General features: G+C 37.3%; 2 protein-coding genes across 4 annotated transcripts in view; one reads left to right on the top strand and one right to left on the bottom strand.

Annotated features, from left to right (window-relative positions):
* The window catches only part of mesd (mesoderm development LRP chaperone), a 55,795-nt gene extending 48,362 nt beyond the window's left edge, over positions 1-7,433 (top strand). For both annotated transcript variants that reach the window (XM_067445041.1, XM_067445032.1), the window contains exon 3: positions 6,996-7,433. In XM_067445041.1, the coding sequence (XP_067301142.1) occupies positions 6,996-7,230 (235 nt within the window). In that variant the 3' untranslated portion in view covers positions 7,231-7,433. The remainder of the gene's footprint in view (positions 1-6,995) is intronic.
* A 10,373-nt stretch (positions 7,434-17,806) lies between these two features.
* cemip (cell migration inducing hyaluronidase 1) overlaps positions 17,807-25,556 on the bottom strand; it is a 189,627-nt gene continuing 181,877 nt past the window's right edge. For both annotated transcript variants that reach the window (XM_067444991.1, XM_067444997.1), the window contains exons 25-29: positions 24,517-24,721; positions 22,978-23,067; positions 22,249-22,406; positions 21,460-21,560; positions 17,807-19,135 (exon numbers count right to left, since the gene is read on the bottom strand). In XM_067444991.1, coding sequence (XP_067301092.1) covers positions 19,008-19,135; positions 21,460-21,560; positions 22,249-22,406; positions 22,978-23,067; positions 24,517-24,721 — 682 coding nt within the window. In that variant the 3' untranslated portion in view covers positions 17,807-19,007. The remainder of the gene's footprint in view (positions 19,136-21,459; positions 21,561-22,248; positions 22,407-22,977; positions 23,068-24,516; positions 24,722-25,556) is intronic.

Genomic DNA, 25,556 nt, shown 5'->3' with positions numbered 1-25,556 from the left:
CAAATCATACCAAAGAAGTGTGTTTTTGACAGAGCGGTCCTGCTTTGGAAGATGCCGGTGAGTAAATCAACTTCAAATGTCTCTGCTATTGGCTAACGTTACCGTCGCATGAGTAAACATCAGTAAACGATACGATCGCGTGCTTCGTCATTCAAATGCGCTAACGGTTACTCCATTGTTGTTCTGTATAACGTTACACTATTCTGACTCTGACGTGCAAAACCGTTTTGCTTGCTACCTCTAAGGTCTAGTCACATACAATAGTCCATAAACCGAATCATGTCCTCATAAACTGCACACAAAGGCCCCTAAATACAGTACATACCACAGAGACGGACATCCTGATGTTGCCGTTTCTCCTGTTCAATTTATTTCAGCCTCAGATTTGATTGTGGATCATTATCTGTATTAGCTGAGATAGATGGGTTTCTCCACGCTTGAGGACGTCACCGCTTTGCGCGCTTGTCATTCTTTAGCTCCGCCCACACGATACGCCTCCAGGCGCTCGGTTTTTTCCGCAAAGACTCGGTACAGCCCATATTTCTTTTATAAATATGATAAAACTAAAGACTTTTCGGAGATATGAAGGATGCAATACTACTCTATAGGTACTCAAGATTGACATGAGATTGACTGAAACTGAGTGTTTCACCCCCCCTTTAAAAATTCTTGTTTTTAAATGCTAATTCATGACTGGTGTTTTGTATTGCTCTATCCTCTACGCTTCTGCGTTCATTAATACACATGTGTCTGTCAAGGGTTACTCTTTTATCGTAAGTTGGCTCGCGTACTGCTGACCTCCAGAAGCTCGTTATTTTAGTCTATAAAGTTGTACAAAACATTCAAATGTCTTCTTTATTTCATTATGGGAAGGGCTTATGTTTGTGCTTCAAGTTTAAGCTGATATAGTAACATTACATGCATGACACCTGAATGTCATCTTCTAGTCAAAATATTACATGACATTAGTCTAGAAATCTAGACGCACCCTAGCGGCAGCAAATTTAATCTGCCCGCGAGTGTCGTCTAGCAACTCTCAATACACTTCTGAGCTGTATTCCCCTAACTCTTGCCGGGCCAATCACATCGTGTATAGAGTCGGTGGGCGGGGCCATAATGACGACGGCCGAGTTGCATTTGCGTATTTCTAGTAAACACAGAAACTGGCGAACGGTGGCGGTCTTTCGAATCAACTTTGACCGCGACTCTGGAAGACTTGGAGTTAAGCTTTTCTCTGAGAAAAGAACAGAACTGAAGTCATTCTTAAGAAGGGAAGATGTGTTCTGAGTTTTGCTGACCGGATACGGCGAATGTTTAATCTATCAATGAGCTATGTTTCACCTTCGTTGCTCTGGTTGGTGGTAGCTCTGTCCTATCGCGTGCAGAGGGAGTTTGAAAGACAACCGTTTATCCCGCACCTTGGATTGAGCCCTGTCTATGGTGAGTTTCCAGACCAAACATCTTGATGTGGGTCTGGCTTGTCACGCTAACATGACATAACTTGCTCCATAAATTGTCTTTTAATTAAGACGGTTGCTTAAAAAAAAAAAAAATTATATATATATATATATATATATATATATATATATATATATAATTTTTTTTTTTTTTTTTTTTTGTGGCAATTTGAGTAATATTGTGACACTGACATGCCAACTCCACATTTGCTTTGTAGAATGTAAAAAATCTGAACTAGGAATTAATTTGTGCATGGCTATACTGACAAGAAAAACATATAAATAAGGAACAGCTACATGCAAGGTCTTGTTTTGATTCTTGAGGAATATATTGTGTTTAAACATGTCGAGATCTTTTTCCTCACAACAGAAAATAAAAAGGTCTAAGCTTGATTGTTTGATTGATTTCTATTTGACAAAAATTTAAAAAATACATTGTACAAATAATGATCATACAACATTTAAAAAATACTGTTGAGGATAATACACAAAAAAGCCAAAGGCTTATTCCCATTGTGGTCCTCTGTATACAAAATGGAAGAACAGATCGTAGATGTAAAGAAATTAACAATAAGTTGAGAATCTCCCTTATAGTTAATGATAAAAGAGCCATTTTTTTACTTCCTTTCTAAAAACACTTTAGACTTGTAACTGCTTCATCCAGCAAGGTAACTGGTTCCAGGCTATAGGACTAGAATATAAAAAATAATTCAACTCTTAAACCTACAAGGATAAATATCAGTGCTACTTCCCCTTGTGGAATGACTATGCACATTTCTAACATGTACATAGTACTTATTTTAAATGCCAACACCAATTTAAGAAAAATTACCTAACTCTTAAAAAAAACAAGTTCTTTAAAATGTCCATCATTTAGATGTGTCTGAGGATCAGTTTTCAATATAATTCTACATAACTTATTTTGAGTGGACTTCAATTTATTTTATTTTATTATAGTTTATTTGTTTTATACTACCACTAAACCAAAATGTTGCAGCATAATCATAATGTGACTGCACTAATGCTCCAGCTAATATTTTTTATAGTTTGAGTATCTAAAAAAAGTGCCTTGCTAAAAACTTTATTCTATTACATATTTTTAAATGAACTAAAACTAAAAAATGAACTAAAAATGAACTAAAAAAGTATTTAACTTCCTGTTTAGGTGTAATGATAATCTCTCCAATCTTTAGCTCTAAGCTGGACCTTCTTTTTAATTCAGTAGCTGAACTACATAATATAGATTCTGTTTGCAAGGTAAGACTTAATGGGGTGGTAAAACACATTCGTTCGAAGGCTTGATTGTGTTTGTGGGGTGCACTGTAGCATGTTCATTTTTAGTTTAAAAAAAACATTAAAACATTATCTTTCATATATTTTACCTTTATTCTACACTGCTCTGTCCCTCCTTGTAAAAATGGTCTGATGGTTTCTGGGTTCTATGAAGCCAGTCCCTTAAAAATATGCAATGGTTAGCTGGCCCATCTCTGCTCTGATTCGCTAGTAGCCACCTAGTGCAAGTGTTTGATGATCGGTTAGTTATCACGAGCTGTGGGGGCGCCGGCATTATATTATTTCAACACTGACAGGGAGTCGGAGCCTACTGGATTTACAACTATAGATCATCCACTTCACTTGATATATGCAATGTGACTATATGAGGGAACAGGGTTGAAAATGGGTGTGTTAGTTGATCGGTAAAGTTATCACGGGCTGTGGGTGTCTGCGCCATTACATGTTTACAACACTGAAGGAGATGGGGCCTGCTGGATTTACAACCTAAGATCATCCACTTCTCCTGATATGTTTGACATTTTTGTGCTTGTGTAATCTAATTTAAAGTGTATGAAACCTAAAATAAACATTAAAAGACACTGAGCTCAGTCAGTCTCTCACTCACTCTGGCTCTGCGCCAGATCAATGGCATTTTATGAACTATTAAAGGTGCCCTAGAATGAGTTGAAACAATATGTTAAATTGTTCTCTGATATCTATATGGAGGGTATGTGGCTTATTTAAGGGCAAAAATTGTCCAGATACAGTTTTACAGGTCCATTTACAACCCTATAAACTGTCCCTAGGATGTAATGCTCTGTTTTTGCCTTATTTGGAAGAGTAATTCATATTAATGTTGAGCTCTGCTCTGATTGGCTTATTTCAGCCAATCAGCTTGATTTATTAACAGCATACACCAGTTCATTTGTTCAACGAAGTGGCTCGTGAGTCCTGACCGTCCTCACAGAACACAGACCGACTGAATGACACTTTAAGCAGAACATCTCAAATGGAGATTGCTAAAATGCAGTCTACTTGTTTATTGGTGTTTTCAGATCATCCCAGAGCTTGCGTGCATATGGTTGCCAAATTGGACATGTTTAGGTAAAACACCGGATAGTATCCGTGTTCTTTTCACAGAAAAGTGGAGGATTTAAATTACTGAAATCTGGCAACCGCAAGCAAGAACCCTCTTCCTTCCCTCTGACAAAACCAGTGATTTTAGACTCGTCTTTTTTCGTCAACGATATTGTATGTTTATATAACGTTAGTCATAATGTAGGCTATGCAGTGACTGTAGCCGCGTTTCCATTACAGATTTGCGAAAAACTTTTGCAATATTTCTTAATGTAGACAGCTTTTCCATAGCCGCAATTATGCGACTAAAATGCAAATAATTTTGCACGCCCAATTTTTCAGTTTTTGATTTGTTAAAAAAGTTTGAAATATCCAATAAATTTCGTTCCACTTCATGATTGTGTCCCACTTGTTGATTCTTCACAAAAAATTACAGTTTCATATCATTGTTTGAAGCCTGAAATGTGGCAAAAGGTCGTAAAGTTCAAGGGGGCCGAATACTTTCGCAAAGCACTGTATATGGTGGAAAAGGTGACGTTTGCTAGAAGGATCGAGTGAACGATCTGTAAGCAAAGTATCTACGGTTGTATTTTGAAATACAAAATATTACCCGTTGTCATTAGACACACTTTAGTTTGGTATGGTAGCTGGTGTTTCCTATTATTACTGTACTAGCATCTTGCGTTATCTAGACAATGCTGTCTGTAAGAAACTTTCAATTTAATCAGAAATTGTTTAAACAGTCAATAAGTGGATAAAATCGCTACTTAGACGCTGAGCAAAGCTTGCTTGAAATGGGCCGAACAAAGGAACGATCTTGAATTAAATTGTTGCGTATCCGATTATAAACATCAGTCGTGACTGTTGCCATTTTTTTATCTGTGGGAAAGGTATGAAAAGTCCTCACGTGTCCTGCACAGCCTGGAATGCATATAAATGATCCTTAATTACCTTTAAAATACTCATCCAAGGTTCAGTCCTTTGCTTGATTCTGATCTCTTTATAAGGTGCCACCTTATTCAGTATTGTTAAGAAAAGTATTTTTGTGTCACTTGTGTTTTTTTAAAGCTGCAGTCCGTAACTTTTTGCGCTCTAGTGGTTAATAAATAGAACTGCATGCGTCTTGTGGAAGAACATTGTAGCCAGAACTACTACTCTCTGTTTAATGTCAATGGCGGATCTCAAGGACTGTGCTCCTCCACAGCAATTCCTACCAGACCGGTCTGAAATAGTCCTAATATAAACAATTATTATAAGTGTACCATAATGATTATGTAAGACAAAAATACGATTTTGAAAAGGGATTCATGTTGTACAGTCTCATTATATATTTTTTGTAAATCTTGAACACAAAAAAAGTTAGAATAGCAGTTTTAAGCTGTTACGTGTTGAAATAGGCGGTTGCTAACAAGTACCTAAATGGGATTACAGAGGTAGCCAGGGAGATTAAGGGTGCTTTCACACCTGGTTCGATTGCCTGGACCGAACCAGAGTTCAATTGCTCCCCCTCCCCCTCCCCAGCTGGACTGTGTTCATATTATTTGGTTCCAAACTGGGTTTCATTTGCCATCAAAGCAGCAGCTGTTTACCCCCTTGCTTCGTAACGACAGCTAGCGTGAAGGCGGCGAAATGCATAGCGTTGCTCCTGTTTTTTAACCGTTGGTTATGTTACCAAAGCTTCTGTACGTAATGGCACTTGCGTCTATCTGCCGCGAATGCACTCCAAATGCTCTGAACGCTGAAGACAAGCAGAAATGAGATCTACAGCTCTCTGCTAGCAGTATGTTAGTGACGCTCGTCAGGTAAATGAATGAAACATTTTTATCAACTCATATGTCATTTAATAGCGGTTCACTTTCGTGATTTGGTACAATTGCGTTCACATCAGCAGCGACCTGTACCAGAGTTCACATGAAACGAACGCCAGACCACCTTTTTAAGCGGACTCTGGTACGGTTTGCGGTTGTGCACCCAAATTCGGAAGACCGCGTTCATATCATCCAAAAAACGAACCAAACTCTGACGTCAATCAAACCCGGGTGTGCACCAAAAGTGTTAGTGTGAAAGCACCCTAAATGGCAGACAAAATGAAAATATTTGCATGACTTGAAAACACACTACATCCCTAACGCAATAAACTGCACAAGTATCTGTCAGAGCATCTGACATACGCAAACCATTACTTTAACTATAATTACGAGTTATTCTGAAGTCCTTAATATCAATTTAAAAAAAATTGCCATGTCTCATGTTTGGGACAGATTGGATTTTGCACTTTTCATGCAGTAGCTCACTCCTCAGAAACATTCGTAAATCGTTATAAACGGTATTGCCTCATCCTATATCATTAAAAAAATTATATCGATATCATAGACTGTAAAAAAATATGGACGTAGTGTCCGTGATGTCATAAGATTCCGATAAGCTGTTCTGAAGCATAAAGTAGGGGTGAGCTGGGCGTTGCCATCTTGCGAGGGAGTCATCACGTGTCACTTCTGGCTAACAGAAAATGGGCAAAATGTGGGATGTGGGCGGAGCTTATGTGACGCAATGAGTATAGACGGCGGGTAAGTGGCTATCCACCTGTCACTCAAAGTAACCACTCCCTTAATTATGCAGAACTTTAAGGCTTTATATAACGTTAACAAATGAGTTAATGAGAGAAATTCACCCCCCTCACAGTTGTCATGAAGGGCTAAATTAGCCGTATAGACCAAAACAACAATTTGTACCAGGCTGTAAACGTTTTTTTTTCTGCTGTAAAATTGGGCATTTTAAGATGGGGCTCAATGAGATTCTGCTCCCTTTGGGAGCCTGTCCCCAGTGGCCATCCGACGAATTGCAGTTTACATTACTTCCATATTGGCCTTGAGAGATCGCTGAAGGTTGCCGATTGATCGATATCTATTACAAACTTAATGGGCTGGACAGTATTAGTAACAACCATATTATTATGCATATGTCCATTTTAAATGTTTCTCCAGGGTGTCCAAGTTTTGCAACAACAGAAAATATCAAAGCCCTTATATTACAGGTTCATATCTGACAGCCCGCTGCACAAATTGGTTGGATTTAATTGATTCAAATGCTAAAGTCACAATGTATCAAAAGTAAAATTAAAGTACAAATGCTCTGTAGTGCTCTGTCACCAATCACTGAAGTTACTGTTTGTATTATTCTCATCAGATTTGTGGTGGGATCCAACCGTGTCATCTTCATGCTGCGTGACGGGAGCTACGCCTGGGAGATTAAAGACTTCCTGGTCGCTCAGGACCGCTGTGAGGATGTGACCGTAGAAGGACAGGTGTACCCTGGGAAAGCTGCCAAGAAAGATGCCAAGGGTAATAAGCAAAACGAGACTAAGAAGAAAGGAGAGAAGAAAGCAGCCAACCGAGCAAATAAAAGCAAGCAAGAGCTTTGATACACGAGCCTAAAAGACACGTCTTAATGGGACTGAAGAAGCGTTTCTCGAACAGGTGTTACCAGCGTACTTGCTGATGCACAGGTCACTAACGGTTGACTACAGTCGAATCAGCTGTAGTTTCAATTTCTTTGATTTGTTTTACTGTCACTCACCTCATTTTTTCACACTCTGAATCAAAGAATAAACCATTTTTATAATTACATGTTGGGCATTGCATTCATTATTTACAGTTATACCATGGTCTGTTTAAATACTCTATTCTGATTGGCTGGAAGGTGTGCAGTAAAACCGTTTAATGCACAGGTAGTTCCAGTCAGTTTGATTACAGTTCGAAAATATTCCGCCACTATAAACACTGGTAACCATAGTAACACAATTACGCTTGCAAACAGAGTGACAGTGGCAGTATCAACCACAGATATGTATACGTATAACGTTACATATCTATAGCAACATTAAGTGACATGAGCGTTTAACAAAACAAAAGTTCTATTTTTGGCAAATGTAAAGGCCCTTTCTCACCAAACGTGTCCCCCTCACGTGTCCCCCTCACTTTTAATAAAATGTATTTTCGTCCCCAGCACTTTTATTGGGTCTCACCGATTCTAGTCGACCCACTCCGAGCGGGATTCGAAACAGCGTTACCCTGTGCGGCGACGGCCAAATTAACAGGGACACTAAAGACAGCCTTCTCTAATCTCGGTTGATAGAGCGCTTTTTGAGGTCACGGCAAGTGTATTTACATAGAAACCAATTTAAATACATTAAGATTTAAAATCAGAGACAAAAAATTATCTATGCATGACCTGTCATTTGATTCATGATTCAGGCGCTCTCGCAGAAAGTCCAAATTCCAAAAGTGGATTCGTTGAAATAATACCCTGTCACGCTGGAGCTGCAGCTGAAGGAAAACAATCGTTATGAGTGATGAAACGAGACGACGACAATCAGACGAGTGCGACAATATATGCTTTATGTGTGTTTTTCAAGCCATATCAATGTAGCCTATTTATTGACAATAAAGTAGCTTATCATATGAATAATGCAGTTTTTTAATGTTTAGTATCTTCTGCTCACCAAGGCTGTATCTGTTGAATCAAAAATAGTTAAAACAGTAATATTGTGAAATATTACAAATTAAAACAGCTTTTTTCCTATGTGATCAAAGCTGAATTTATCATTACTCCAGTCTTCAGTGTCACATGATCCTTCACTAATCATTCTCATATGATGATTTTATAATCAAGAAACATTTATGATTATTATCAGTGTTGAAAACAGTTGTGCTGCTTTAAAATGTTGTGGAAACCTTGATACATTTTATTTTTCAGGATTCTATTATGAATAGTAAGTTCAATGGACAGCATTTATTTGCATTTATTAAATAAATTATCATCTTTTGTAATATTAACAATATCACTTGTGATCAATTAAATGCATGTCTGATCAATAAAAGTATTAATTTCTCTCTTTTTTTAATTTTACCACAAATGTTTAGATGGTTTCCACAAAATTTAAGCATCACCATGAGCAGCACAACTGATAGGCTAATAATCATAAATGTGTGTTGATCATCAAATCCTCATAAAAGAATGATTAGTGAAGGATCATAGGACACTGAAGCCTGGAGTAATGATGATAAATTCAGCTTTGATCACAGGAATAAATTGCATTTTACTATATATTCACAGAGGAGGAAAGTGGGCTGGTTTTGTTGAGCTTTGAGCCCTGCACAGGCCCTGCACACTCCTGCAGTCATTAAAATAGTTCAGCTTTGTTTGTAATGTCCAAGTAGTTATATTTCGTTTAGTTTCTTTATTAAAGTTAATTTAGAAAAATGTTTGGATAATTTTTTTTTTTTTTTTTTTAAGTGACAACCAAGCAGTCAGCGGCCGACAGTGGGTATGAGGTTAGGGGTGTAAAAAAAGTCAGGGTCCATAGGGCTCTAAAGCGTCGACTCAATCTGGCAACACTGATCACACATGTAGCCTACATTTACATTCTGATAAAGGTTATTGATAACATTACTTATAGGCAACTAGTTATCATATATTCCGCTTCAGGAAACGCATGTTAATGCTCAGCAGTACACATAATGGTATATTTCCATTGTACTAAAATGCATTCATTTTCAATGGGTATATATGTGGCTGAAACAGGTAGCCAGTGCCTCCCAAATTTTTCAACATTAACATTTTAATATAACATTATAGTCATTATGGCCTTTAGAAAAATGTTTTTGAGGAGGTGGGGTAGTGCGCTATATGCCCCTGTGGTGTGGCCTAAGCTTTTGTCTTTAATGGCATTTTTTCCTTACATTACTTTTACTTTTATACTTTAAGTAGTTTTGAAACCAGTACTTTTACACTTTTACTTAAGTAAAAAGCTTGAGTTGATACTTCAACTTCTACAGAAGTATTTTTAAACCCTAGTATCTATACTTCCACTTGAGTAATGAATGTGAGTACTTTTGACACCTCTGCCTCAGCTCTCATCACGAGAGCTCATCAGCTCATTTATCTGACTCCTGCAGTTAGTGCTCAGTGCTGTGATACTCGCGCGGTGACTCTCATTATATTGAACAGACACGTTCAGTTTTTAATTGTAGTGTCTTCTCCAACTCTGTCACAGTAATCCAGTCGCGGTGGCTTTGGGAGTGGCCTCAAAGGGCAGCGAAGCATTCTGGGAATTGTAGTCTTTCATCACCATGAGACAAAAATACATTTTCTGTCTTTTCTCAGTCTAGAAGGCACCAAATTCAAAAATAATTTCACATTTTTACTACATTGATGACCCAGTTTAAATACAGATTCATCTTCCCAGCGCTGAAGTACCCCTTTAAGCTGAGCTGCCATTCTGGATTGCAGATGAAAACGAGGCACGTTATCGTTTGCATTTCAGTTTTAATTCACTTTGAAGAATACGGAATCTGTTTTTGTGCAAATGAGATGAACCTGCTCACATTTATTTTAGAAGTACAATAACCTTCCTGTTGTTCACACACAACGCCTCAGCATGCTGCATTCCAGGCAGGTTTTTGAGCCTGTAAGTTACAACTTCAACCCACCTTTTCACAACTTTGTAGCGTTCCAGGCAAAGTCACGGCAAAGTGCCTCAGCGCAAGGAATTGCGGTGGCTATATGAAAACAAAGCATGGCGGACCATACAGGGCTGATGCTCTTTATTACAATCATTTCTATCGCCAAGGGTGCTTACTCCTTGATTATTTGAAGAAAACAGAGGAGAAGAAACAAGAGAAGATTTTGACGGAGCGGTCCCAGCGATAAAGGTTCACGGTCCTGCTTTGGAAACAGGCGGTGAGTAAAACTGCTTCAAATGTCTGTGCTGTTGGCTATCGTCGCGTAAGTAAACATCAGTAAACAACACGATCGGATAACGTTAGTTAATTTAGCGATCTATGGTGTGTGTTTAAATACATTTGTTTAGCTGACCACTATAGGTGTCAGTTTGTTTATTGTAAAACCACCCAAACATAAAACTAGGGGACGTTCTCACAAAGGGTGCTTCGTCATTCAAATGCTAACGGACTCCATTGTTGTTCTATGTATAACGTTACACTAGTCTGACGTGCAAAACCGTTTTGCTTGCTACTGCTAAGGTTTAGTCACATACAATAGTCCATAAACCGAATCATGTCCTCATAAACTGCAAGTAAACACACACAAATGTCGACAGGCCACTAATTATAATACATACCACAGAGACGGATGTCCTGCTGTTGTTGCTTCCCCTGTTCAATTTATTTCAGCCTCCGGATCTGATTCTGGATCACATCTGTATTAGCTGAATCTGAGTGATAGCCATGGTTTATTTAGCGTAACGTTTTCTTCTCCACGCTTGAGGATGTCACTGCTTTGTGCGCATTCGTCATTCTTTAGCTCCGCCCACACAATACGCCTCCAGGTGCTCGTTTTTTCCGGAAAGACTCGGTACAGCCTATAGTTCTTTTATAAATATAATAAAACTAAAGACTTTTCGGAGATATGAAGGATGCAATACTACTCTATAGGTACTCAAGATTGACATGAGATTGACTGAAACTGAGTGTCGTCCCCCCCCCCCTTTAAAAAGTAACTCAGATATTGTTGAAAAGCTTTACTAGTTGCTTGATCTGATTAAGTGCGTTAGCTACTTGTAAATGAATGCATTACCTCCAGCACTGTTTACCATGGCTGTCAGACTGTGTACACATTTTCAAGTATAGAAAAGGTGTCGTGCTTAAAGCCTAAAACAATGCTGTTTAAAAAAAATGTTTGGTTCCCTTAACCCATCAGTCTAGGCAAAGACATTTCTTTACTGGCGGCTTACAAATTCTTAAATTCTATTATTTCTGTCTTGGCTGAGCAGCAATAGAGAATATGACTCATCTGACATATCTCAAGGTTTACATAACTGCTTGCTGAAGGATGTTGAAATGCATCTGGAGGATGTGGTAGAAATGAACTGATCTGGAATCAGTCAAACAGCTTCTGGCGAAGAAAATGAATTTAGCAGCGGCAGACTCATTGCCCCAGTTTGAAAGAGAGCAACATTAGGCGCTAATAGAGTAATCGATCATTCTTTCCCTTCTGAAGAACTATATGTCATGATACCCGGGAAAACGCAAGTACACCTCATGGAAAGCTCAGATCTTTTCAACACTTTACTGAATGATAAATGAGATCTAATTGAAATAAAAAATGATTTTTATTTTTTGCCGCAATAATCCATTAAACAGTCATCCATTCTTGCAGGCATTTGTTGTTCATCATCTTACATTGACACATTTGTCCAATCCTTACAGAACAATGCAACAATGTTTTAATGGCAGACTAATGGAGGGCCCTAATGCGAAATCCATTACTGTTTCCATATGAAGTATTTCTCAAGAAACAGATTTTTACTTACAATTTACATACAAACTTGTATGTATAACAAGCTTTTGTATCCTGTTGTCCCCTTCAAGAAGAAACTGCATTTGTTTCATTCATGATGTAGTAGTGACTTCCCAGGTCCAACAACATACTGTCACTTACAGTATGTTTTAATTTTTGTTTTACAGAGTAACAGTATAATAGCGTAATAATAAACCGTATAAACCCCGGGATAAACAGAGAGACTAACATTAGTGTAGATGCCACTCTTTTTATGATGTAATGGCAACGTGGGGGAGAGGACGCTGGCGTCGTCTGTTCGCCGCTTCTCCACCCACAACAAATCATGTTAATGTACTATTAGATTTACATTTTATTTTATTTCCTTATGTTTGTGACTAGTCTAACAGTCAGAGCTACAATTGGGACTGTTGCTGATTGCTGGCAGCCACTGAGAAGTCGTTGTTCGTCGTTTCGCCGTTTTCAACCGCTTCTCTAATGTTTACATTTGAATTGCTGCGGTTGGTTTCTGGTTTGGAGGACATTTTATGTTTCTCGCCGCGGGTGCTCACTGGTGGTCTCCCTTGGGCTTAAGCTGCATGGTGGCTGAAGTTTGCACCGGGCTAGCGTCATCCGGGCTCTCGTCGTCGGTGTCCGGCATGATGTTGGGATGTTCTGCTTCTCGGCTGCGCCGCTGTTCCGTCCTGCATTGCGACCGTGGAGCGACATCTGCGCCGGCCCCGGTGTGTCCACAGAAGTGCCCGGAGGAATGTTCTGCCTCCTGCATGGTGCTGCAGCGATCCCCATCGTTTGAATCATCATGAAGAAGACCCATCATCTGGTCTTCAGCTGTCGTGCCTCAGCGATGTCATCGGGACACTGCCACTGGGAGAAATCTGAAACATGGAGTGGACCACAGTGGAGACACCCCTCGCTGCAGCCTGCAGCACGATGACGTTGCTGGATCAGATCCAATACGTACTGGATGGTGGATCGTTATGGCGACATCATACCGATCTCTGGGTTAACTTATAATGCGTATGCGCCGGTCTTAAGAGACATGTATGATCAATATTGTATATAGATGATCTAAACTGTGTAGTTGTATTACTGATAAATAGTATTAAGTAAGATGAATAAATCATCTTTTCATAAATGTGATGCTTAAATTATCCTAGTTTCGCTGTACATGCATGCAAAACAGTTACAATTTTAATATATTCTGATCATACTTGCTGTTGAGTGGAAGGAAAAATTATTCAAGTAATTGTCTCTGTAATGTTTATCCTCAATGTACAATGCAACACGATCTGTAAAGAACTTAAAATACCAGTAGCCTACACATTCAAGGGAAAATGCAAAACGTATTCTGATGGCGTGAGCATATTATTAATCATTATTTTTGCGCGAGCGGTTTGAGTATTTATCTATCCAGCAAAACTCTTAACTGTGCATTCAAACTCTACTGTGCATGCGTATATGACGTTATCGAAATGTGAATGAAACCACCGCGCATGCGTGTCCAGTACGTGTTGGATCTGATCCAATACGTCATCGTGCTACAGGCTGCAGCGAGGACTTCTTGGCACAGTGTGCTGCGGAGCTAACAGAGACTTCCACCATCAGCTGTTTTCTGTTCACCATCAGCTCTGTTTCTGTTCACCATCAGCTCTGTTTCTGTTCACCATCAGCTCTGTTTCTGTTCTGTTTTCTGTGTTGGTTGATTGTTTGTAGTATTCTATATTTTTACTTGTTATTCATTTTTTTGTTGTTATCCCCCCCCCCCCCCCCCCCCTTTGTTGCACTTTGAGATTCTTCGGAATGAAAAGTGCATTATAAATAAAATCTATTATTATTATTATTATTATTATTATCAGGTGTTATGGGAAGTGTTCCCAGATCTGGCTGACCTAGTTAATGCAGCCTAACAATCATTTAACTGATTTGAATAACATAAATTGATAATGTTCTATGTGTATGCCATAGTAAAGAGATGTGTTTTTAGTCTAGATTTACACTGACAGAGTGTGTCTGCTTTCCGAACAATGGAAGAAGAGTTTAGGTGCTAAATAGGGAAAGGATCGACCGCCTGCAGATATTCTAGGTATTATCAACTGGTCAGTTTTTCGATACGCTGATTCATAACGCTCTGATGAACTTCATGAAGTAGTGTTTTGAAATCGGCCATCACTATATGTTATTATTTTGTTTGCGCACAAAAACTATTCTCGTTGCTTCATAAAATGATTGTAGAGCCACTGTAGTGAGATGGGCTTTGTAACGACGTCTTTAGTGCCTTTATGGGTCTTGAGAGAGGAATTGACATTGGTGTCAATGAAGGCCTTTCTGAGCCATCGCATTTCAACAAAAATATCTTCATTTGTGTTCCAAAGATGAACGGAGGTCTTACGGGTGTCGAACAACATTAGGGTGAGGATGACATAATTTTCATTTTTGTGTGAACTAACCCTTTAAATTATCCCTTGACTATGTTCTGGCCTGCCATCTAGTGGCAAATGTGTGTGTGTGTGTGTGTTTGTTTGTTCTGATGCCAAATTGACTTGCTGACCCCTTTTGTAGGCCATCAAAGTCAGACTGTAACATTTACCTTACATGTTCCATATAAAATAGGGTTTTATTAGCCATGCTTCTAGCATTACATTTTTATAGGGTAATGTGGGGCACTTTTTGCAATTTGGAATTTTGTTGCATATTTCTACATGAAGCCAACATAATATATCAACACCTTCTATGTTTATCTCCATAGTCCATATCTCCATTTGTTATCTTATTAAATCAGAGGACAGTTTTCATATATTGTACTCCAAGGGAAAATGGCACCTATATTTGTGTCCCTTGTGCCACTATTTTTTATATAGTTATAACAATCATTATTATAACAATTAAACTTCATATATTATAATTATAATATTATAATAGTGTGTTATAGAAAGCAGAAAACAGTGATGTCATTATTTAACTCAATTCAGTTTGTTTACTTCTCACCCAATATTCCAATAGTGCAGTGAAATCAATAATAATATTGTTGAATAGCTAGTTAACTAAATTCTAATCTAGCTAATAGGAACACTGTGTTGTTCATGAGATATCCTAAACATTTGAGAGCACTTCACATGGATTGCTTCCTGTTTGAACATTTTCCTGTCCACATTTATGATAGCTTCTGCAAAGTCATGATTTCAATCACTTGACACCCCTGCTTGAATTCAACACCAATCATGCACTTTAACGTTATAAATAGTTATAGACAAATGCTCTGGAGCTTAGGTGTCACACATTAGTCAGAGTCCCACATTAAACTAATCCACCCTAATTCTGCTCACAAATGTCTAGTTTATTTACTAGTCAACGCCTCAAAGTTCTGAATACTTTTCAAAGCCACAAACCAAACAAATGCAGACGAATAATCCAGTGATAATTTCTTCCTTAAACATGCTAATAATAATATCAGGCATTTTAATATAATTTGGTTTCTAGCAGACTGATGAAAAACCTATTTTTTTCTATTCGTGGACATGCCGTTTTGAGATGACCAGGATTGTCAAAAACAAAATCAAACACTGTCCTGGATAACCTCATTCCCAATTTCCCATCACCATTTGACAGGCGAGCATGACTGGTAAATCAGTGTCATCTATTTGTCATGTGAGAAAGGAAGCCGCATTGGCACATTCTTAATGGCTTTGGACCCGACAGATGAGCTACAATGAGGTCAAATAAGAAAAATTCCAGAAAACACAGAACACATGCCAGCAACCCATGATGACATTTTAGAAAGCCAATGTAGTTTTCTCATCTTTGAAGTAATGCTGACCATCGACCGCTTTCAGCGTGCTTCACTCTGCAAACAAGTCCAGATCAGTATAGTGTACATTCATGTATGTTCAGAATGCAGGATCCACCCTTGTCCGGTATGGCCTCCATGGTCATATTTCCACACCATCTGCTGAAGAAAGTCTTCATGGTCCCCCACCCCAAGAAGAAAACCCTAGATACATACCATCATTCAACATGAGCTTGGTTTATAGTGTCAGCTGAGCTGGAGACACATTCCAGCATCACTTTTAGAAATACAGCCATCTCAATGCATGGTGATATCATATTAAACCCCCCTGTGGTAAAAATCAAGTTTTGAATGTTTATTTTATGTCTATGTTGCTGTGCTATGCCTTCAATTAAACCATGTGCAAATTCATGTCAACACCATTGCTATATATCTGGCCAGTGAAAATGCGTGTTACTGGTGTTTCTGACGTACCAAACTACTGTGTAACCAATCATGTCAACATACGGGCGGGCTTTAGCATATCATTAACTCTTTCCCCGCCAGCGTTTAAAAAAAAAAAAAGAGTTGCCAGCCACCGCCTGGGTTTTTGACAATTTTCACAAAAATTGAATAGCCCATAGAATATTTTATTTAATGAATATCTGAGCATGCAATATATCAAAATAAAGAGCTGGCCCTCTTCTTTTAAACAAAATGTTTTATTCTAGCTTCATGCATTCCTTTTTTTTAATCAACATTTGAATATGGGTAGGTTTCATAAAAAAAGCTAAATTTTGAACAAAAAGCTGAGAAAACCACGTTTTTGTGAAAGACTGTTTCAAGATCAGATTCAGCGCGATGATCAAACACAGATAGAGTAGATCGAGTCCATCAACACCCAACACTAATGCTTACACAGTCATGTAGCTTGTCCTGGGCAGGGGCGTAGCACCAAATTTTGGGCCCTGGGTACAAACCATCTTGCTGGGCCCCCGTACCATGTATCTGTATGTATAGAAAACTGACTTCTAAGGCCCCTCCCCTGCCTCGGGCCCTGGTTACTCAGTACCCTTTATCCCCCCAGTCCCACGCCCCTGGTCCTGGGTCCACATTTCATTCACTAACATTAGGCTTTTGATTCATATGCTGTTTATTGGCGATGATCACGTTATTTTTCATATGCATATGATTACATGCGATCGCTCGTTTCACTGCGTCTTACTCGCGTGTGTTTTGATCAGGAGATTCAGTACTCTCATTCAGAAGATGCGTTATAGCGCCCCCTAGCGTCCGACAGTAAAAACACGGAAACCTGGAAAATTCCGTTATTGGCCTGGAAGCATTTTCTCACAAATAACGGAAATTTCCGTCTTTGAAAGGGTTATCTGCGAAGCAGCGGCGTCACAAGAGAAGCCATACCAGTAAAAAATTTTGTTGACATGAAAATCGTGTACATTTATCAATATAGCGGTTGAATTATTCATTACAGCGACACATTGTTAACTGTTTGATAACATAGTCAAGCAAAAGTCTAATCATAGTAATTGTGTCCGACATTGTAAAAAAAAAAAAAAAAAACGATACCATTGTGCAGCATTTACTACAGTAACTTTAAAGGTAAAAGTTGAGCCAGTAGATCTCTGAGCTGGTGCGAGTGAGTGGAGGCGGGGATCATTTGCATATTCATGAATCTGGGTATACTAAGGCAAGGGTGAAGAGTTACATTCAAGCTATTCTAAGGCGTGAAGAATTGTTTTCACAGGTAAAAAAAACGTTTAAATATGTAATTTTGGTGAGCAAAGATTAGTTTTAAGGGATAAAATGATTAAAAACAGGGGGAAATGTATTACCTTTAAAAGGCTAACATGGTTTTACGCACTCACGCACGCGCACACACACACACCTCCAGAGATGTGAGGAAAAAAAGATTTATTTCTGTACAAAAGTCTTTACATTTTTTTCTTATCTAAAGTAATACATTTTTTTTATTACTCGGAAATCATTCACATTTACATCACATCCATATACAACTTAAAGTTAATGTAATGTATATTTGAATTATACACTAAAGTGAAAATTGTTTTAGTTTTTACATAGAGGACAGAATTACATTACAACTTAAAAGTCCCTTAAAAGATGTCCCTTCTGGATTTGTGTAATAGTGCCTGTACAATAAATAAGTATAAAATATATCTCTGTTATCAATCAGGATTTTTTTAAGAAACACACAAAACATACAAAAACACTAACAAATTACAATCTCCGAAAAAAGACCAGCTATTTCGGCAAAGGGACACTGTCGTACTTCTTGCCAAATGGAAGAAAAGCCAATTCATCACAGATTTGATCATTTTATGATAGACTGACATCTACTAATGCTCAGATTCAAATCCATTCTTGACAATTCGATTTAAAGGAACAGTTCAATGGAAAATGAGAATTCCACCATCATTTTTTACCAGCTAAATTACTGTGGATATTTTTGGGTTTTCATGGAAAAGTTTACATTTTTAATACACACGAAAACCTATGCCACTCATCACACACAAATATTGACTTAGTGCAAATATTGTGCTTTTGATATTTTTTTCCCAAACAATTCTTGCATTATGTTCCATCTCACAACATGATGCATAAGTAAATGAATAAAATTTTCATTTTTCATGACCTGTTCCAATTTTTGCTGGCTCTCTTGTTCATCACAAACAAAACCAACTCTTGTGCATGACAATTAAAATGAGGAAACCTCACAACATTTACAATCGGAAACATCTTTTTCTACATATTTAGAAAAAAACATGTTGTAACGAAGGCAAACATCACTGAGAGGGACAAAAACAAGGAATGTTGCAGTTTGTTTTTAGTTTTTTTTTTCTTTCTTGTTTTTCTCCCGTTGAAACTCAAGTATAATCAACTGACGACACAATCCAAAAAATCACGTTGTCAAATCCACGTTGTCACATATAATGGAATCTGCTTGGAGGGGTTACTAGGTAACATACACACATGCTCTGTTCTGATTGGTGGTTTAGGTTCAGTAGTCCTGGCGTGCGAGCGTAGCTGGCAGTGGTGCTACTGCGAGTCTGAGATGTCCTGCGGTGTGTCGCTCTTGTTCATAGCTTTACCATCTTAATCACAGGGATGGGCAACACTTGATGGATTTTGGCTCGCTCTTCATCGACACTCATCCTCACCCAGTCTGGCCGAAAAGAGCCTTTGAAGCCCACAAAAGCAAGTTTATCTGGGGGAGAAAACGCTGCAGAATTAGAGCTGTTGGACCTCATTTATGACAAAAATTTTGTACATTAGTTTTTGCTATGCACTAACATTTGCCAAACTGTGAAATTTGTCAAATACTTAATTATATGGTCTTGGATTTTGTGGTAATTTTAAAAAGGCATCTTAAAATATTTAATTCTGATTGGTAAGTTGCAACATTTTACGGTCATCATTTTGACTGTCATCCCTGGAAAAATATATCCTACTACCGTTAAAAACTTTGGGATTGGTAAGAATTTTTTTTTTTTTTTTAGTCTTGGAAAAAACATGCTCATCAAGACTGCACTTATTGGATTAAAAAATAAATATACAATAAAACAGTAATATAGGGATATATTATTACAATTTACTTAACTTTTCAGTTTGAATATATTTTAACATGTTATTTATTCCTGTGATGGCAAAGCTGAATTTTCAGCATCATTCCTCCAGTCTTCAGTGTCACATGACCCTTCAGAAATCATTCTAATATGATGATTTACTGCTCAAGAAACATTTCTGATTATCAACAAATATTTTTGTGAAAAAACTGTGATACATTTTGTTGTACAAGATTATTTAATGAATAGAAAATTCAATCCATCTTAATTTATTTGAAATAGATGTTTTGTAACATTATAAATGTCCTTCCTTTCACTTTTGATACATTTAATGTGTCCTTGCTGAATAAAAGTATTAAAGTGATAGTTCACCCAAAAATGAAAATTTGATGTTTGTTTCTTCAGCAGAACACAAATGAAGATTTTTAACTCCAACCGTTGCTAGGTTGAAGTTAAAAACACATAGACACACGAATCCATATTAAACCCTGTGACTCGTAGCGACACATTGATGTCTGAAGACATGAAACGATCAGTTTCTGCGAGAAAACCAACAGGATTTATGGTATTTTTTTTACATCATACCAGACGAATCTCATCTAATATTCACAGCGCTATTATTTCTGTCGAGTAAGGTCAAAATAACGGCGCAATCATGGATATATTTACATAGACGTCTCATTCGACTGGTCTGCACAGGCATTAATGAGGAATCTATATCAATGATCGTGCTGGGATTTTGACTTTATTTGACTGAAGTAATGGTGTTGGGAATAATAGATGAGATTCGTCTGATATGAGGTAAAAAAATAACATATATCCTGTTCGCTTTCTCACACAAACTGATCGTTTCGTGTCTTCAGACATCAATGTGTCGCCATGAGCCGCAGGGTTTAATATGTATTCGTATGTATATGTGTTTTTTACTCTCATAGTGACTCTCATAGAAAAACACCCCATTGACATGCTTTATACGAGCAATGGTTGGAGTTAAAACTCTTACTCGCACCAGCTCAGTTGGATGCCCTGGGGGTAAGCAGATAAACATCTCATTTTAAATTTTGGGTGAACTATCCCTTTAATTTCTTTAAAATAAAATCTTACTCAATGATAGGGTAGCTGTGCTGTTTCATGTATAAAATAAATGTCAAATCTATATTTAATGTCTATTTATTTATTTATTATCCATGAAATAAACAGGCAAATGTGGTGTCATATGATCATTATTATAAAATATTTTGTTTTCATTTTTATCCCTGTAGTATTTCGGTACAGACTCGGCATGCCGTGTGACCTGTGAAATATGTTCACGAAACGAGCCGATGGGAAGGACTTGGAATGTAAACTACAGTTGCTTTGGCTGCTGGAATGACAATTCAACATGATAAATATAATATGTGAAGGGAGGGTTGAGAGGAAGGACCCTGCTGCTCTGGTGTGTGTGTGTGTGTGTGTGTGTGTGTGTGTGTATGTGTCCAGCCCAGAAAACAACTTCTCTTCACACAAGTTGACTGCTTTTTCTTTCATTGGCTTCACTTTTTGTGGTGGAAATTTACCATAAAGAATCGCAAATACCATTGGGATAAAACTAAACTTTTGGACAGTGTCTCAGATACTGGTTCACGCATAATTTTAGTGTCGATAAACTTCTCTGATGATGTGTTTACTGGTGTTAGGGCGAGGTCACTCACGAGATCCACCAATAACAAACCACAACCATCCAAAAGACCATAGCTTCCATTTCATGCCGACTTTAAAAAGCTGGATTTGCAGCAGCCATTTTTGAAAGAAAAAAAATATATATATATTTTGTAACATTTTTAAATGCCTTTACTGTGACTTTTGATCAATTTAATTCAACTTTGATGATTTATTAATTATATATATATATATATATATGTAAATGCCATTATAGGCTAATACTCTGAGGCGTCTGTCACAAAGCTGAATTTGTGAATCCTGTTACCTTTCAACTTCACAGTCTGATCTGCTCCTAGGGTCTCGAGAATTTTGGTCCATGGCCCTCTGGTGACAAGCTTCCCTTTAGAGGTGATCAAAACCACAGACCTGCAAGTGCAAAAACGAGTTCCAATCAGACACAGCAGTTCAAATGAGGAGGGACAAATACATAGAGACAATAAAGAATAGTCCTTTGAACAAATAAATCCTCTGAAGCGGTCCCTGAATTTATATGTCAGTTTCTTTTACTTTACCTACAGACATAAATCATAGTTTAGTTGAACATTTGTCAGTGACCGCCCAAGCTAAATTTCAAGGCCATTGAAGAATTTGCAACATGCAATTTCTCTCTCCCTACAAAGTGTGATCATTTCCCGTTCAGTGCTTTTATGTGAGGATCCAAACCCTTCAACATTGTCAGAGCAGTGCTACAACCTAACCGTGCAGAACGGATAAAATATCTTCATGGCCCACTTCACAGCGCAGACCAATTTGGATAGCGCCGTGTGCAGCACAGGTCCGTGTGATCCACTTCAATTCAACACATCGAAGCACTACGTGTACAGGAAGTGAAACATCTCAGATGGCTTCACACTTATGCATTAAAAAATGCTTTAAAATTGAAAAAAAAAAAAAAAAATCCCTTTTTGGTTTCATGTACACAAGTAACGCTGGTTTTAATGGCACATCATAGTAATTTCAAAAAGCATAACATTTCATCGCATGTGCATTTGCTTTTATATGGACGTAAACAATACATGCAAGCTTCATGCTTATATTTTTCAATTAGTCTTACTCGTCTTTGAGGTTGGTGATGTAGTTTTCTAGCTGAGCTGGAATTCCCATCAGAATGGAGTTCCTAAAGCCTTTAGACTCCAGGATTTTACCGCTGTGGCCGTCGATCACGGTCACATGCACACCGTCCTCTGATTGGTAGATCTTCTTGCTATTCACCTACAGACACAATAACTTTATTTTCATTTGTTTTGATCTTTTTCTTTTAGCATTTTGTTCTGTCCCCGCTCATATGTATTCTTTCTTTTTCTGTATTCTTTTAGCTATATTGCTTTATAACAAAATAAATGGAAAAAAACCTACCTTTATATTATATATCTCATTATATTTTTAGATTTGAGCTAAAAATTAAGTTATTAGTAACACTAATTAACAAATAACCCTAACACATACCCACACCACCTCACCTGTCCCTAACTTTACCCGTATCCCACCTCAATATCAGCAAAAGTGTATTCCAATACAATATGGACACAATAAGTACACTGTACTTATTTTTTGCTTGTAAGTACACAGTAGTTAAGGCCACCTAATATAAAGTGGGACCATTTATGATAATATAATATGCTATATCCAGCTACACCTACAGTATATTGAACCAACTAAACATCAGCAAACCTCTTTAGGCTTAGTCAGGCTAGCAAATGAGAAGTGATGTTAAAGATATTACTCAGTTCTCTGTAAAACTCAAATCTTGATAAGGTAAAGACACATTATTAAGAGTTTGTACCTCTGTATAGGCGAAGTGCTCTTTGATGTGGAAGAAGCGTGTGTAATAGGACTCTAGTTTGACTTCAAGGAAGTGCTCCGTTGTGTGAGGCTATAAAGGAAACAGGAAAATATGTGATTACAGTAATATAATATTTAATGATATTATTTTCTTGCTTGATGTTTGTACTTAAAACATGCGTATAACATAATTCCTGAACTTGAACTTTCCTGTAGCTCAACTAGTAGAGCGTGGCGCTAACAACACCAAGGTCATGGGTTCGATTCCCAGGGAAAGCAAGAATTGACAAAAAATGTGTACCTTAAAATACAGTGTAAGTCGCTTTGGATAAAAGCGTCTGCCAAAAGCATAAAGTGTAAATGTTAGTGAACTGCCATTATGGTTATACTGTGCACTATTTAACTTGCTGCTTGAAAAATGCAACAGGATAGCACTGCAACTCCAACTGTGCCAAAAAGTGAAATTATGTCACATAAAAATGCTGGCACATAGAGAGACGTAGTAAATAAAAACTATTAGTGATAGTCTAATATATTTTATTATTATTTTCTAAACCTAACTCTGACTCTACCAATATACAATTTTGTTTTAGTTTTTTTATTCATTCATTTATTCATTATATATATATATATATATATATATATATATATATATATATATATATATATATATATATATATATATATATATATATATATATATATATATAATATCAGTTTGCTATCATTGAAATCCTATCCATATATCTACACTGTAAAAAAAAAAATTGGTTGTTTTTTGTTGGTTTAACTTAAAAAAAGTAAGTAACCTGGTTGCCTTAAAATTTTGAGTTTATTGAAATTAAAAATTTGAGTTGATACAATGAAGGGAATTTGTTTAATAAATAGAAACTCAAAATATTATTGTATCTGAACCACATACAATTTTTGATAAATCATGAAAATAGCACTATTTCGCATGTTTCACTGCGTCATCAGAAATAAACACACACAAATTACCCAATATGCTTACAAAATCTTTTAATAATATTTTAATGAAGGTTGTCGAATCTCAAAATTTTTTCATTGTATTAACTCAAAAATTTAAATTTCAATGAACTCAAAATTTTAAGGCAACAAGGTAACTTTGTAAACAAGCTAAAAGTTCCTTTGTTTCTCCCATCTCATATTATTTTCCATCGCTGTGTACCTTTTGTGTACTTTAAAATGTATCGTATGACAATGAAACCTGTTCAGCAAAAGTTTGCAGACACAGGTGAGCGAAACACAGTAAATGATCCTGCTGATAATCGCACACCTGCAGAACAAGTGCTAGCACCCTATAGTCTCATTTATCCAGCACCGTTTGATCACCAGGAGACGTCTTTGTTGACAACTAAACACCTGCAAAACTAACCAAAGCTATTTTGTTTCTTTATACATCATCTTCAGAGCATCGGGCAAGCTGGAGAAATCCAGCAGGAACATCTCGCATCCGACTCGCAGCGTTACACTAGACTTCAAACACAGAGGCTTTCAAAAGTCGAAACTGTCTTCTCACCAGTCTGGAGCGAGGCAGTTTTTTGGGCATAGGCACATCTACGACAGGCATCTCGGCGTATTTAGGGTATGCTTCAGCCATGCAGTCACTGGGGCCGCTGCCGGGGGGAATCACAGCTTTGATCTTTACTCTTTCACAACCCTTCACCGAGCAGAACGCAAAATCTTCCTTCTCATTGTGTGCTTTGATTTTGAGGAAGAGCAGCCTGCAGGGGTGACAGCAGACAAACATCAGAGAGAGAGAGAGACAGAGATCAGCACAGGAACAGGAATGACAGTGCCATGAGTTTGGAAGCAGTGACACTTTTAAAATGACAGCAAAACGTATAATAATAATAATTGACAAAACTGTAGCATTTAGCATCCAGCCTGCTGGGTAATTTCAGAGCAGTTCTGATTTACTCATTCCAACAATTGAATTATGTTTCATTAGCAAAGGAACACTGACATAGTTAAATTAAGAACAGCTCTATTTTCATCCTCTATCATAACACAGATGTCTTATAATTACCACTACTTTGTTCAGTAGGATTTTCTATTAGACCTGTCAATATAAAAAATGCACACATTTAATTTAATAAGTTGACCTTTTTTTTACGGCATTAACATATTTATTCAATTTGACATTATAATGGATTCATTCTGTTCTGAGATTTTTAAAAACAGTTTGAAACATTGAGAGTTGCTTAGAAGTGATCAGTACACACACGCACGCACGCACGCACACACACACGCGCACGCACGCACGCACACAGTAAAAGATGGAGAAAATAAATCAAGATGAGACAATATGTGTGTAAATATAAATATAATATTATGCTCATAAATTATGGCTCAAAATTGTTTTATTATTGACTTATTGCATATTTAATTCGAGTTTTTGTGTGTATAAGAGAATTTTAGATGAATGAGATTAATCACAATATTTGTAATGGCTGCTGTAAAATTCAGATTTGTCATCTAATGAATAAATTACATCGGAAAGTATATTAAAACAAAAAATAAGTAATTTAGACTATATATATTTTCATATATTCATAT

The sequence above is a fragment of the Pseudorasbora parva genome, chromosome 1 (genome assembly GCF_024679245.1).
Source record: "Pseudorasbora parva isolate DD20220531a chromosome 1, ASM2467924v1, whole genome shotgun sequence".
Taxonomy (NCBI): domain Eukaryota; kingdom Metazoa; phylum Chordata; class Actinopteri; order Cypriniformes; family Gobionidae; genus Pseudorasbora; species Pseudorasbora parva.
This window is presented reverse-complemented; position numbering and strand designations above follow the sequence as displayed.